A 16,665-nucleotide genomic window follows, 5' to 3' on the forward strand; every position below is an offset into this window, starting at 1 on the left:
TATGACTAGGGCATTTTTCCCCCAAACATATCAACCATAAACTTCAAAAAGACCGGTGCCTAAGAGCAGTGGGCCTGAGAGTGACGGACTGGGGCCTGAGAGCAGCTGGCCTAGGAACAGCGGACTGGGGCCTGAGAGCAGCGGGCCTGAGAGTGACGGACTGGGGCCTGAGAGCGGCAGACCTGAGAGTGACGGACTGGGGCCTGAGAGCAGCTGGCCTAGGAACAGCGGACTGGGCCTGAGAGCGGCGGGCCTGAGTGTGACGGACTGGGCCTGAGAGCGGCGGGCCTGAGAGTGACGGACTGGGGCCTGAGAGTGGAGGGCCTAGGAACGGCGGACTGGGGCCTGAGAGCGGCTGGCCTGAGAGTGACGGACTGGGGCCTGAGAGCGGAGGGCCAAGGAATGCTTGACTGGGGCCTGAGAGTAGCGGGCCTGAGAGTGGCGGACTGGGGCCTGAGAGCGGAGGGCCCTGAGAAAGGTAGCTGCAGCCATATGTTATTGAGTTTCCACATTGATAACTTTGAGGCAGCACCAGTGCTGCTGTATAACAGTGAGAATTAGAGTTAAATATGTTCGATCGAAACAGGACAAATAGAGCAAAACTAAATTACACAAAGAGTTCGGATAGATTGCTATTGCATTTGACCTTAGAGGAAATACATACATTCACCTTCCAATCATACTGTTCACATTCGTGTTTAGAAACAATAGAAAGTTAGCCAGAAGTGAGCAATGGTGTCTTAATGGTTAGGGAAGCGCACTTGTAATTGAAAGATTGTAGCTGCCCCCTGCTATATCACACATGGATTAAATGCAGAGGACACATTTCATTGTTGTGAGCTGTCGTGTGTCAACATTGATCACTTAATAAAAAATGATAATAATAATATTAAAGTGACAGAACAGAAACTCTCCTTTATTATAATACCATGACCTTATGTTTACCTCCACTGGTAATTGAAGGCTGTAAATTCAGAGAAGGTAAACTATCAAACAAAAATATTAGAAATATGTTTAACAATATTTCCTATCCTAGCATAGTTTATAGAAATTCAATTTGTTACTATTTCCAAAAAGATATCATTCATATTCTCAGAACTAAATACTTAAAATTTCCCTTATCTCCCAAAATTAAAGAAATTCATTTTAAAATTTTAAACGGAATATATCCATCCAATGAGTACTTAAGATTTGTATTTGATACTAACAAATGTATATTCTGTGATGATATTGAAACTACAGATCACTTGTTTTTTCATTGTATGTAGATGCATTATGGTTGGACATCCATGACTGGCTTTATCCAAAGGTACGTAACCTTGATAACTTCACCCTAAAGGACATTAGCTATGGACTTGTAATGAATAATAGTAAAGTATTTGGTAAATAACATCCTCATGTTGGGCAAATTCTATATACATAAGTCAAAATACTTTAAAGTAAAACCAACCTTTTGTGCATTTCATAATGAGTTTATTCTGTATACAAAAGCCATAAAGGTAATGAAAGGTAAAAATGCAGTAAATTTGTTTTCAATTATTATAGAATATGATTTACAAGAAAAACCCTAGCCCCCCTGCATGAAGGTTTTTTTCTTTTCTCTCCGTTCACTTTTTATTTTATTTGTATGCACCTGTTCTGTAGTAATATAATGATGTTTAATATTGCCGAGTTGTTTGTACATGAATGATTGTTCAATAAATAAAAAAGGCGTTACACTCGTATTTGAATAACTATGCCATAAATATTGCGACTACCCTGTGATCGTGAAGCGCCCGCTCGGTCCACCTTAAGGCGTTTAGCGCACTGCTTCCGTGACCGACCTTTCCGGGGGTGGGGCGCCGCTTGTATTTTGGCGCGAGCCCCTATGTTCGTAAGCTGCCTGTGTCTGTCGGCGGTGCTGAGTGAAAATTAACACAAACAACACTTTAAAGACACATGTATTGCAATTATATATTGATAGCTATGAGGGCAAAGCAAACCACGCATCCTTAAGGTCTGTGTGGTTATCTGGAAGATAAATGGGTGGAGCTATTCGGTACACTTTTCAGCTGGTTGATACGGTTCCCTTGCAATGGATATAGACCCACTTTCCGTCGGTCCAGGAGCCCTTGGAACAAACCAGTGACTACTGCGACCAGGTAAGTGGGAATAAATAAGTTTGTCACTAATTCCGGGGTGCGGCTCAGTGGTCTTGTAACATTGCTCAGACTGATCTGCTAATCGATTATTTCGTCCACGTGATAAATCCACGTTTTTGCGGATTTAATCCCAGAACACTGTACTTGCATCAGAAAGCGAATTGTTTTGTTTTTGTAGACGGTGCTTGTCTGTCAGTAAGGGTGAACAGTTTGTATGGATCAGATGTTCTTAATTTAGCACGAGATTTACTGTGGCGGAGGGGCTAAATAATAATTTGAATCGCTCCTATTTTAAAAATATCAGTTTTAAAAGAATCACCTACTTCTGTTGACAAATGAAGGAAATCCAGTACAGAATACATATAATCATGCATTGGCGTTTCACGTATCCCGAATTTTGCATATCCACCGTTTAAAGGATTATATATTCGTAAAAAGTAAAAGCTGGTGACCACGGTTTCCTATGGCGGAATGATTTGTACCAATACAAGAACATTTGCCTGACGAACTTTATACTTAAACAGATTCCTCATAATTTGCCCGTGTGTATCTTTGCAACATATTTTCAAATTTACAACCGGTTTGTGAATGCTTAAAAGCTCATTTGTGGATCATGTGACACACGTGAATTCAGTGACCTTTTTTGAGACTTTCCCCACGCTGTTTTGTAACCCGATCCACGCACACAATTGCTGATGTACGCGTAGCTCCGGCTTGCTTGCAGGATACCGTTAGGGGGCGCTAATGTTTAACCCACACGCAATCATTTTCTCGACGTATGTTCCTGACGACCAGTATCCATTTAATTGCAGACCTACTTATATTACATGTAATCCAAAGTTTCAGGTACAGACTGAATCAGTAGCAATAAATACTATAATGCTGAAGTTATATGGAGGGTTGTAGATAGAAGACTACGCACAGTTAACAGTTGTTTCAGTTGTGCCACAGTATGACGTTATATATGAAAAATTCATACTATATTAAAGGAAAGTAAAATGGGTACACCGCCAGGCGCTGCTCCAACTATAATACACCTGACTTGACTATCTAACTCAGGGGTCTCCAACTCTGGTCCTGGAGAGCTACTATCCAGTAGGTTTTCTGTCCCACTTGGCTTCTGATGAGCCACACCTGGCCCTGGTATTTACCTGAGAACAGGTGTGGCTCATCAGAAGCCAGGTAGGATAGAAAACTTACTGGATGGTAGCTCTCCAGGACCGGAGTTGGAGACCCCTGATCAAACTACTCCCTTTGTTTAGATCAAGATTTAAAGCCACAAAAGCTCTGGGCAAAGGATTAATAGATACAATGCTAATTATATCCATGATTATGCATCAGTTTTCCATCCTTAATGTTTGTGATTAGCTTTTTCTTTTAATCAGCTCAGGTAAGGTTGCAGAGCATGCACTGGGCGAAAGCCTAGAAGATTTTTTTTTTTTCTTGATCATCGGATCATGAGTATTTTTCAGCCAGGATTTACTAGGATACAGATATTAGACACTGCCAAGGCAGTGAGCCCAGATGAGCAATTTCTCAGGCCACTTATACATCCTTCTCAACTTCAAGATCCTTGTCTAAAACACTACAGACAAACAGAGCTTTCTATGAATCGTTGACATTAGGCCTACATAGTCCATGTAGTGCTCATATGATTACAACAAGGCCACACATCCTGACTCACCAGCCAAGGCTGGGGACGAGTTAATAGCCACTCAAAGCAAGGAAGAAATATGGCCACTTTGCAGCTGTGACCATGGAGACAGAGGATAGCGAGTATCAAGAAGACGTCATGCTTATGCAAAGCAACTTATGGCAGTGCTCTTAAAGCGTGTGGGCACAGAACAATAGGGTTCACCCAGTGTGTAATCATCCTCCGTGGGGTTTGGACAATTTACAACGCTATTCTTAAGGCATGTAGGCATAGAATGGTAGGATTTCACCCAACAACTGTAAATGCATTCCAGCTGTATTAATAAACGTAGACCATCCTTAGCCCTCACAATTTTCTCACCACCCAACTATAGAGAGATTAATATTTCTTTACTATTACCCATCCAGTATGTTTGTTTCTGCCACCATTATCCATTCCATCAAGAAAAGTCAGCAGTGCTGATTAACTGAGAAGTTGATTAGTTTGCAGGAATATACGTTGCGATAAAGTGATTGTCTGGGTTTCAGATATTTTAGTGCCCCCTAGTGGTACCGCGTAGGCCGGCGCTAGGTGTAGATCAGCAGCTCTCTGTGCATGGATCCCTCAACAGACACAATACTCTTACAATATTGGTAGGAACATGCCCATACCCAAATATATACCCTAGCACTGATTTTGCTGTTGTAATATGAAATATTGAGCTAATTTTAAAATTAAAAATGGCTTTAAATGAGCTTTTATTTATCATTAAAGTATAAATAAAACCAAATTTGTCTCAAACAAAATATTTGCATAATGCATCTTCATTCATATTAAAAGAAGAAAATACCAGTACATAGAATTTGCATAAAGATAACCAGTATCCTCTCTCAAAAATGTCAAATGTAAAATTAACAGTGGTTCAGCTGTAGGGACACACCACCACCCCCAGACTGGGAACCTCTGGTATGGTCAGTGTCCTGATTTGTGTATCTGGTGGTTTGTAATACTCTTTCCTAGTTTGCATTAGAATTGCAATAATAAAAATAACTACAGGTACCACTGTTGGAATAAAAGAGCATTAGCCTTAATATCTGCTTCATTCACTAACTAGTATCCAGCTAATTAATGGAATATAGGCCCAGATTCCATGTTCTGGACAGTCAGTAATTTGTCTTTTTCCTGGTTCCACAGCTTTTCTCCTGTCTGCTGGGTTTAACTGGAGCAAAGAGGAGGCTGCTTTTGTCCCATCCTTTATGTAATCATAAGCCCTCAGCCAGTTTGACGATCTCTGCTGCTATTCTCCGCCTGTCTTTGGTCCACCCCTTTATTATTGTTTCTTTGTTATTAGACTCAACAGCTTTTTTTTAAGTCGTGTTTTATTATTTTATTTTTGATCCCCTGTGCCATTAATCAGCACTTGGCTTTACATCTTTCTGCAGACTGGTCAGTGCTGCTTCCTCTGGCCATGTCAGACCCCAAACTCACCACCACTCCTCTCCCCCTCCCAGAACATTTCTCCCAGGCCCAGCAATCCTTCTCTCTAAAAAAAAGAAGGCTTCCATTCTCTTCATCCTCCCCTTCCTCCTTGTCCCTTACTCCTCCTCCTTTGCTCGCACATTCGCTGCCCCCTCGCCCCCCCCCAAAATGGGTCCCATCTGTCAGTCGGGTATTTCCCCAGCGACCCCCGTCTCCCTGGACACCACTATCCCATTCCCTCTCCCAAACCCCACCTTCTCCATCACTGTATGACCCAAGCCGACCCCAGTCCTACTTCAACCAGTGCTTCACTAACCTGGGCTTGCTGGGCAGGGGCTCCTTTGGGGAGGTGTACAAGGTAAGTCACACAGTCTATACCTTCATAAAAGTGAATGGTGAAGGTACAGGGAGAGGGGAAAGTGCTGAATTAATTTCTCCCCTGTGGTTCATCTTCTGGTCCTAGGTGCTTAGTCTGCAGGATGGACAGCTATATGCTGTGAAGCGCACTGTCCAGCGCTTTAGAGGCAGTGAGGACAGGCAGAGAAGTCTGCGTGAGGCCAGGAACCATGAGATCCTGGGCTCCCACCCTTACATCCTCGGCTTTCGGGCTGCCTGGGAGGAGAGGGCCCGTCTTTATATCCAGACTGAGCTCTGTTGTGCCAGCCTTCTAATGCATGCAGAAGCCACCAGCCTAGGTGAGTAAAAGGCTTTGGAGTGTCCTGGACATCCCTATGCTGATAGGAACACAGGGGCAGTTATGAGTAGAGCTGTCATGATTACTCGATTAAGCTCAATTACTCGATTACTAAAAAACACTGATCAAAATTTTCCTTCTTGATTAATCGGCAATATGACAGAAGGGTGATGCCGCATAGTGGATGAAGGCAAAAATAAAGAGTGAAAACCATCAGTTGTGTGGTAGCACTTCACAATCACCACAGAATGATTGCAATGCAAATATATATTGAAAGAAGACTTTCAGGTTTGACAGACACCAATAATGCCATTAATTCGCCATAGCTGTGTGCCATTTAGCCTCTTGAAGTAGCCAGCCTGTCCTTGTCATCATGTGCGCTTAAATTATTTTGTTTAATTTACTTTCTGCAATTCCGCTATGTAAAAATATTAATAATCGCTGATAAAACAGTTAGCCCTGTCATTTATCTGCATTATCTTACATAATATGGTACATATTCACCATATAATCTTTTGTGAATATATAATATAATATATAAATGATTCAATGAATCATCAGATTAATTGGTAGATTACTTGATTATTGATATAATCGATCAGCCCTAGTTATGAGGAACGTGGCATCCAGTTATCTTACACAGTTTGTGAGCCAAAGTAAATCAATAATAATCTCTAACTCCAAGTCACAGTCATCTCATTACTTGTATTGCTATTGAATAATGCAGGTTACGGGTTACAGATCCTTAAAATCTTAAAGTACAGTGGTACCTCAGTTCTCAAACCCATTAGAACTCGAAGTTCTTAAGTCGAACCAAGCAGTTCGAAAAAAAATTACCTAGAAGTCGGTCTGAATCTCAGAAGTCAAATCGTGAACGCCGACCTAAGAGAACTTGTACGCGTGGGGAAATGAGTCACGCGGCACATCTCTCAGCGGAAACAAAGGGTAATGCTTCAGTCTCAGCTTCGCATTCGCTGTGTTTATTTTTCATAGTAACACGGTCGTCCTTAGGTCGTCCTCTGTTGGACAGGATGTCATCCTAAAAGGACGTCCTCTAGACATCCTAATGGAACATTAAGAAATAAATATATAACTTAAATATTTATTTTAAATGGTATTCCAGGAAGCTGTCATAACGATTGATATTTGAAGGATTTCTTTATTTTTCATAGTAACACGGTCGTCCGAAGGACATCCCCAAAAACGGGAGGTGATCCCAAAAACCGTCACCCACCCCGGTCCTCCATGGGACAGGTTCCCCACCCCTGTTCTAAGAGGCGGTGCTGTAGGTTTAGGTTGTATCCTTCCTTTACAGGCGAGGCTGAGGCGTGGGGGTTTCTCTGCGATCTGCTGTCAGCTCTGCAGCACCTCCACTCACAGGGCTTTGCCCATCTGGACCTCAAGCCCGCCAACGTCTTTCTGACTCGCTCGGGTCGGCTCAAACTGGGCGACTTTGGGCTCATGCTCAGACTCAGCTGTGGAGATTCTGGGAGGGAGAAGAGTGAGTTGGAAGAAGGGCAGGAAGGGGACCCAAGATACATGGCCCCAGAGCTTCTGAGGGGGCAATACAGTCTGGCTGCTGACGTCTTCAGGTACGACTGCGTGCTCCTGTGCACTGCTCACTTCACTATGCTGCTACTTAACCATTCTGCTTGAGCTCTTGATGCATTTAATGCATCTTTTCAAAACAAATTATTGTGTGTATCTGCTGTATGCTTTTTCAACTTCAGTGTTTCTGTATGTATAATTACCCCTAATAACGACATCGTATTTCACTGAGAATATCTTATTACCATTTATATTTTTATGTGTATATTGGGCCGTGTTTGTTTTTTTATGCTCTCATATTGGCACTGAATGCACATTCTGTTCAGGTTTATTACTTATTGAGGGTATGCATTGACATCACTTGCCTGCTGGAACACACCCCCCTCAGGCGGACCGAGACTCAAAACAGTCAGGGAAACTGCAAAACAAGTGATTATCAGCTTAAATTAAAAGCAATTACATTCATCAGTAGGGGTGAGGAAGTCATCCATAATAGTGATCCTGATTTTGACGATTCGATATTGATTCATCTTAAGCCTTTTCCCTGTGACTGAATTTTTTTCACGTAGGTGACACTATATTCTCTTTTACTTAAAGGAGGGTTGCAATAGCAGCGAAATGCAATTGCGCAATACTATCGCGGTACATTGTCAGTCATGATAGTGGAGGACTCAAGTAGTTTTATTCTTACACCAGTCATATTCAGTGCACTACTTACAGTGATGCAAAATAACATTATATGAAAGCAAAATAAAATGAAATAAAAGCAAATGATGTAAAGCGAAAATAGGAATGTGACCTTCTGTCAGTTATGAGAATATTATTAGTAATTTGTTTTTTGGGTAACACTGAAGCAAATGAAAGCAACAAAGTCTGGAGGTATAATTTATTTCTGTCTGGGTACAAGAACTGCAGAGGGAGAAGTGTGGACGAAATATCTCGGTATATAGTGGTACCTCGGTTCTCGAACTCACTAGAACTCAAATTTCTTGAAAGTCGAACAAACCAGTTTGACCTAGAACTCGATCTGAATATCAGAAGTCGAACCGTGAACCCTGACCTAATATAATGAGTCATACTACAGTGCAATTCTTACTTGAATGCCTTCTTCACAGACTGGACGATTAACCAAATAAAGCAGCCCAACATTAGAGTAACTAACAATAAATAAACCATTAACTTACATGTACTATTAGATAATTTATTTAAACTTTATTTTGCCAGGTAAATTAACTGAAAACCAGTTCTCACTGCTTTACGTGATATTCGGGAGAAATAGCAGATTACGCATCGGAACTGCCTGGGATACAAACGTCATGCGTGTAACTAAACTCTTCAGCCAATAAGGGCAAAGGTGTGTCGTCACGGAGGCGGGTCCAGTTTGTGCAGCCGGGTGAGAGGTCGCAATGCATCTAACCATAATGCATTGCGTCAGGATCAGAATGCGTTGCTTTAAGCCAGCGCTGTAAGCAAGTTGAACGCACCCAATGACCGGACTGGGGAAACAAACTGAAACGCGGACTTAATACAGAGGACTAATGACAACAACCAGAAACAGCTGATCACATGGGGATCCCACACGAGGTTAACGAGGGGGCGTGGCACACGGAAGGAGCGGACGATCGGGGCAGGACTGGGGTAATGTTGGGATAAGATCTTTATCGTTTTGGAAGCCATTAAGAAAAAAATGCTCTTCTTGTTTTATCCTGTTCATTTTGTGTTTAAATGCAAAAAAATAAATAAAAAATACATATTTAGGTGTAATTTTTGGGGGGCTGGGAACCAATTAATTGGTTTTCCATTATTTCTTATGGGACAAATTCGATCCGGAGTCAGGAACGGATTAAGTTCGAGAACCGAGGTACCACTGTATTCATGAGCGTGTACAAGAAATTTCATGCTTATTCATTTTCATTATCTTATTTTCGTCATGTAAAGGTAACAATTGCGCTACTGTAATGTTAATGCTACAGTGCTTTGCCTTTTGTCATTTTTACAACCAGTCTGGTTGGATCACACATTATTGAATATGTCTTAAATGCAAATTGAATAGAGAATAGAAAATGAATCCAATTTGGAAATTATTTATTGAAATCAAATAGATTCATGGCCGATTTCCAACCCTAAACAATACCTGTATGTTTCTCAAATAGAAAGATTCTAATTTTCGGCATATATCTTTAACTAATTCTTCTAAAAAATGGCATGCGAGTTTTACACTTGCCCAGTTTTATTTTCAGCTTTTATTTTCTGCCGGAAGTAATTTTTTTGTGCTTGAAGACAGGCTGGTTTTGTTTTTAAGGAACTATATCCATATGTTTCTCAAATAAAGATTTTGCTATATAAGCCTTTCAACCTTCTTTAGTGGTTGTTACTGTTTGTTTGCAGTGACTCTGCATTTGTAAATTTATGTTGCCTTTAGAGCCTTTTAAAAATCTCTGTATGGAAAGCTGCTATAGTATTTCATATCTCACTGTTATGGGATTGATGTCAAATCAAACTCAAATCGAATTGTGAGCTTGTGAATCGAATTGAGTCGGAGCATCTGTGCCAATGCCCAGCCCTACTCTACAGGGATCTCTACAGCTTCCCAAAGGACCATGGACACTGATATGTGGCCAGCAATCAGGGTTCCTGGTAATTCTCTAAACTTGTTTTATGGAGTAGCCCCTGTAGCAGCTAGTAATGTAAAAACCATCATTAATTAACTTATTACTGATAGTCATTTTTCAGTTCTCTGTGTAATAAAAGTAATATAATAACCAATAATGTGACATGTTTTTTGGATATTTTATTACATCATCAGCAATTTATTATATTTTTTGGCTTTTATTACATTAAGAATGGGCATATTATTACAGTATTGGCAGTTATTAAATTAATGGTAGTTTTTCAATTATTGGCAGCTTCAGCCCTTATAAGGAAAACTGAGTTTTTCTATCTAATAATTCCACACATTTGTAGAACACAATGCTCATCATGGATGTTTTTAAATAAATGCTGACAAAAACTTCCCAGTTAAGCAGAATGTAAATGAATGATGTTAAATATTTAATTAAGTAATTAATACAGTATATAACTTATGGTATTTTTTATTTTTATTTATTTATTTTTACCAAAAAATGCCACTAACTGACATGAGATGACAACCACAAAAACACATTTCAAAACCAATGGCCTGTACTACGAAGCAGGGTTACCGGCCTTATCGGGTAACTTGTCGGAATTAAGGTAATTTGGGCAAAATGTAAGTGAATGAATGTGAAGTCCATTTAAACTGTCTAAAATGTTTCTATTTCTTCTTAAATCGATCTGTACTGTTAGTTGTGGAACAGCTTTTTCTTTTTAGATGTTTTTGCAGCATCCAAGCTGCACGCTAACGTTGCCACCCAGTCTTTTTGCCACTCAGTGGGTGTAATCACATTGATTTCTACTTACTGTCATGTCATGTGCATTCCCTCCATTTAGTGACCTGTGTCATTGGGGTGTCTTACACTCTGATTTGTTCCATGCCCCCCTTCTCTGTGCCTCAGTCTAGGTGTGTCCATCTTGGAGTTGGCCTGTAATATCGAGGTGCCTAAAGGAGGAGATGGCTGGCAGGAGCTCAGACAGGGAAACCTACCTACTGAGTTTACAAATGGTGGGTGTATGTCATTGTGTTCTATTCTTTGCATGCCATTTTTGACAGTACCTGTTGGCTATTGTATATGATGTTGGGGGGATGTTCAGTAACTAGAGCTGCCATGCTTACTCAAACACAATTGCTTGGTTTATTAAACATCGGTTAACATTTTCCTTCTCGATTACTCAGCAATATGACGGAAGGGGGACCACGCATTCTGGATGTGGGTCCAAATAAAGAGTGAAAGCATCAGTTGTGTGTTAGCTAGAAGTGTAACGATATGCGTATTCGTATTGAACCGTTCGGTACGAGGCTTCTGGTTCGGTACGCATTACAAACCGAACGATTCAGAAAAATACTTTTTTTGTCTATTTCAGTTCATAACTCGCTGAAATCTTATAGAAACATGAAAAAAACGCTGACTAAATCCGTAATCGGTCGTCTTTTGAAAATGTCCATTGTCGGAAGTATTAAAGTTTTTTAAATTAGGCTAAATTGGCAAGAAAATAAACCATGTCACCTTACTTTGATTTACCTGCATCGGGAGCGTATAGTAATGCTGTAGCTCTTGAGACCGGTCTTGGTCTCGAGACCGGTCTCGAGACCAATTTTTTGTGGTCTCGGTCTTGTCTTGGTCTCGACTCTATTTGGTCTCAGTCTTGTCTTGGTCTCGGACATAGCGGTATCGATGGGATGGGGAAAAAAAGAGAAAACTGCACATCCTCACAGAACAGTATCATTATTTATTACGCGCCTCAATTCAAATGCAACCAGTCAGATGCATCCATTTCAAAAACGTTACATGTTATACATTTTCTCCACGGACACTGCCAGTGCTTCACAGTCCACACACATCATACACATCGTATCATACATCGGCAAAGAAATTTCCGAAAATGTCCGCAAAGTCTATAGCATAGTTATAATTCAAATAAATTAGGTATTTTACATTGATTAGAAAGCACGGTCTTGGAGGTGCAAGTCAATCTGGAGGCTCATTCTCTTCAATTCAAAGCAAAGGATCATTACATAGCTGTATTCATAGCTTACCCGAGGCCTCTGTCCCTGGTATAAGAGACTTAATATGAACATCTTTCTGGTACATCCCATCTCTTTCCCTTGACAAGGTCTGATAAAATGGTTATAGGAGAGGATTGCTGAGAATATTATTTTCCATCAGGTCTCTTAACTATGACACATCTGGGTAATGACACTTTACAACAATACCTTTTTTCTCTACAGTTGATCTGGGTAATGTGATGTCGATTCTAGCCCTAGTCTGTTTTCGGTCTTGGTCTCGACCAGTCCTGGTCTTGGTCTCGCCTTAGTGTGTCTTGGTCTTGGTCTTGGTACCCTCCGGTCTCGGCAATGTCTTGGTCTCGGTTTAGGCGGTCTTGACTACAACACTAGCGTATAGTACCGGACTCACCCGAAGATCGCTATTCACATTCTAAATAGCCATATTAGCGCGTATTCAAATCGCATTCCCATGCTAATTTTATTAACAGCGCAACGGTGAAACGCGATCCAGAAACATTCCAGTCAGAGCCATAAAAGGGGGGGAGGGACGTGGCCAGGTGACAATGGCTCATTCATACACATGAAAGTTGCTACATATTCAATGAAATGAGCCAGAAATAGTGACATGAGTTCAGTTTTTCTTATTTATAAATCCAACTGAATGTTGCAACTATACCATTTAGTCATCTTCATGTAGCCAAGACTTTGTTGATCAGATATCTTGGATCAAAACAAACTGCCAGCATTGCTTACTATGTACTTTTATTATGTGTCTGCAATTATTCCAAGCTGCATTTTGCAATGTCTATACTTTGATGTCGAATTACAAACTTAACATAAATCTGACATATTTACAAAGTACACTAAGATTAAGATGAGTTTAATGCCAAAACAAATATATAAGAAATAATTTATTTGCCATGAATTAAGTTTATGCTATTGAATGAAATGTGTGATCATGCCCCAGTCAGTGAAAGTGTGTTCCCTACCCTTAGACTCCAGAGGGTTATATTTGAGAAAAAATAAAAGAGAATAAAGTGTGTAAAATATAATGTTTTCAGTGCTACTACGCTCAACAAGGCAGCCCAAACGACGTGACAGGCAACGTGTTGACTGCCTCTCCCACCCTCAAACACTACTCCAGTCAGTCAGGCATTTGCTGCACTAGCTCGTTGCAAAATGGCTAGTAACGTTAATGCAATTATGAGACCAGAAATAGAGGATCCTCCTCTAACCAACAGGTCTGGAGTTTGGGAGCACTTTGGTTTCCCTGTAAGTTATGAGGGTGATGGCAAGAGAGTGGTGGATAAAATGTGGACACACTCATCTTTCTGGAAAAAAAACTTAAAAATTGATTGAAACTGAGTTTCATATAAAAACAAAATTGTTCTTTTCTTTCTATTAGTTTATAACTACTACAAAATTACATATTTTTTTTTTATCAGGAGCTTTTTGGTTTTGGTTATAAAGGAGGTTTTGTTTTGTTTTATTTGCTGCTAAAAAGAAACCTCAGAAGATGGGTGAAGAATAGCTTCATCATTGTTTAAAGTAAAAGAAAAAAAAAAAGATCATACTTTTTTGATGTTTTAATAAATAAAAAAAGTGAAAAAAATCAAAGAAATTATCTGGCATTTTTTTTTTTTGCTTTACCGAAAACATACCGAACCGTGACACCACTGTGTCGTATCGAACCGAACCGTGATTTTTGTGAACCGTTACACCCCTAGTGGTAGCATTTCACATTAAAAGTAAATGAAAATACAGTCATATATCAGTATTGCAAAGCAGAACTTAATTTAAAATTTCTATTGCAATATTTAAGAGACATTCATGTTTGATGGACTTACCCAATAATGCAAGGTTAGTCATAGACACTCTATAGACACTCTTTCTTGCCACATGCAGAGCTCATGCAATAGCAGCGGTTAACGATAGTATTTTTGTAAATGTATATTCAATAATGTTGAAAAGGAACCAGTGATTGTTCCGATCCCGAAGAACACCCGCCCAGCCAGCCTCAATGATTATCGCCCAGTAGCCCTGACATCTGTAGTGATGAAGTGCTTCGAGAGGCTCATGAAACCCTTCATCAGCTGCTTCCTTCCCTCCGACTTTGATTCGTTGCAGTTTGCATACCGGACAAACAGATCCACCGGAGACGCTGTTGCACAGGTCCTGCACACCACATTGAGCCATCTTGATGAGGGATGTGGTAACTATGTGAGAATGCTGTTCATAGACTACAGCTCCGCATTCAACACCATAGTCCCCCACACCCTCTCGGAAAAGCTCCAGGACTTGGGTTTCAGTACGTCCTTGTGCAGGTGGATACACAGCTTCCTGACCGCGAGACCACAGTCAGTGAGAATAGGGGATGTGTACTCCCATACACTCACACTGAACATAGGGGCCCCCCAGGGATGTGTGCTGAGCCCCCTTCTCTACTCCCTCTACACCGCGGACTACAAGGCCAGGCACCCCACTAACTCCATTGTGAAGTTTGCCGACGACACAGTGGTGGTAGGACTCATCTCCAGGAATGACGAGAGGACCTACCGGTGTGAGGTGGACGGTCTAGCAAAGTGGTGTAAGGCAAATCACCTCTCCATGAACATCAGTAAAACAAAGGAGATGGTGATTGACTTCAGGAGACAGGGAGACAAACTCACACCCACCTCCAGATCAACGGAACGCCTGTGGAGAGAGTCTCCCACTTCAAATACCTCGGCGTCCGCATTACTGAGGACCTCACCTGGAATACACACACGGACTTCCTCATCAGCAAAGGCAGACAGCGCCTCTATCATCTGAGGCGTCTAAAGAGGTTTAAGATCTCCGAAAACATCCAGAGGAGATTCTACACTGGAGTCATTGAGGGCATCTTGTGCAACAACATCACGGTGTGGTACGGGAAATGCACTGTACAGCAACGGAAGGCCCTGCAGAAGGTAGTGCGCACAGCAGAACGCACCATGAGAACCCCTGTACCAGCACTGCAGCACATCTACACTGAAAGGTGCAGATCCCCGGCCATCAGGATCACTAGTGACTCCAGCCATCCCGCTCATAAACTGTTCAGGCTACTGAGGTCTGGGAAACCCCTTTGTAGCCTGAAAACAAGAACGGAACGGTTTAGGAGGAGTTTTTACCCACAAGCAGTGAGACTCCTAAACCACAGCACATAACTGGACAACATGATGGACAACTACACACACAACACATAACGGACAACGACACACAATCTACTATAACTTAATTTCTTACATCTGGAAATTATAAAAATATCTGTACCTCATGGCACATCTGCACCTTACCTTGTCTGCACCTTATGGCACATTATTTATTACATAGTAAATGCATCTGTACTTCTGTAGAAATATGTATATAAATTCGTTTTTTCCTCTTATTTTATACTTATCCTCTGTTAGTACTTATTTCTTACCTCTCATTTTTTGGTATGTCTAGCACAGCCGGAGAGTACTTTTTTCAGCCAGGGAAACACATTTCACTGTATGTTTTACCAGCTATAACTACATGTGACGAATAAAGAATCTTGAGAATCTTGATAATCTGGAGAATCTTGAGAACCATCATTATAATTATAAAGCTTACTAAGTTATGTTTCCTATGACTGAGTAAACATGTTTTGTGTGTGTGTGTATGTATGTGCACATTATATATATATATATATATATATATATATATATATATATATATATATATATATATATATATATATATAAAATTAGACAAAAACAGTGTATAAATAGGCAGGTCATTATCAATTATATCAATAAATGAGTAATCTACCAACTTAGTAGATTACTCATTTATTGATATAATTGATAATGACCTGCCTATTTATACACTGTTTTTGTCTAAAACTCCATATAAGAGTGCGTAACAAATGCAGTCCTAATCATACATAAATGTCTAGTCCTATCCAGTGAGCTGCAGTCAGTTCTGAAGATGATGTTGGCCCCAGAGCCCTCGGCGAGGGCCACAGTCCTGCAGCTCCTGACCCTCCCAGCAGTGAGAAGACAGAGGCTGAAACGGCAAGTTTCACTCTTCCTGCTGGAATCTCTGCTCTTCTTCTTCTCTTTCTGTCAGGTAAAACCTCCCCTGTTTAACCCTAACAATTTGCTAACTAACATTAGCCATTTTACTATCTGGTGAATTGTCTGCTTATTCTAATGGACCATCCATGCGATTGTTATAAAGCTGCCCCAGTGTTTCCCCTCCATTTTTCTTAGTCGGTGGTGTCGTTTGGATGGAGGCTCCTGTCCTCTTTCCGGTTCCCGTTCCTCCGTGTACCTACTCCCTCAGTACCATGCACACCTCCTCGAGACAGCTGGGAGCGGGATGGAGACTACAGCACACAAGCACTGAGCGTCTTGCACACAGACACGTGCAGCCTGGAGGAAGAGCTTGTTTTTCTGCCTGATGCAGTAAGGCTTGATGACTCTCCCAGCTTCTCTCAGAGGTAACACAGTTTGAGGCTGTCATCCTTAATGCTTGTACTGCTGAC

At 40.9% G+C, this 16,665-nt stretch overlaps 1 protein-coding gene across 3 annotated transcripts in view; it reads left to right on the forward strand.

The window, feature by feature from the left end:
* Positions 1 to 1,797: 1,797 nt before the first annotated feature.
* Positions 1,798 to 16,665, forward strand: part of pkmyt1 (protein kinase, membrane associated tyrosine/threonine 1) — a 29,362-nt gene continuing 14,494 nt past the window's right edge. For all 3 annotated transcript variants that reach the window (XM_023791064.2, XM_023791065.2, XM_023791066.2), the window contains exons 1-7: positions 1,798 to 2,141; positions 4,969 to 5,611; positions 5,717 to 5,948; positions 7,263 to 7,539; positions 11,029 to 11,135; positions 16,075 to 16,247; positions 16,391 to 16,620. In XM_023791064.2, coding sequence (XP_023646832.1) covers positions 5,243 to 5,611; positions 5,717 to 5,948; positions 7,263 to 7,539; positions 11,029 to 11,135; positions 16,075 to 16,247; positions 16,391 to 16,620 — 1,388 coding nt within the window. In that variant the 5' untranslated portion in view covers positions 1,798 to 2,141; positions 4,969 to 5,242. The remainder of the gene's footprint in view (positions 2,142 to 4,968; positions 5,612 to 5,716; positions 5,949 to 7,262; positions 7,540 to 11,028; positions 11,136 to 16,074; positions 16,248 to 16,390; positions 16,621 to 16,665) is intronic.

This window comes from Paramormyrops kingsleyae, chromosome 5 (assembly GCF_048594095.1).
Source record: "Paramormyrops kingsleyae isolate MSU_618 chromosome 5, PKINGS_0.4, whole genome shotgun sequence".
Taxonomy (NCBI): Eukaryota; Metazoa; Chordata; class Actinopteri; order Osteoglossiformes; family Mormyridae; genus Paramormyrops; species Paramormyrops kingsleyae.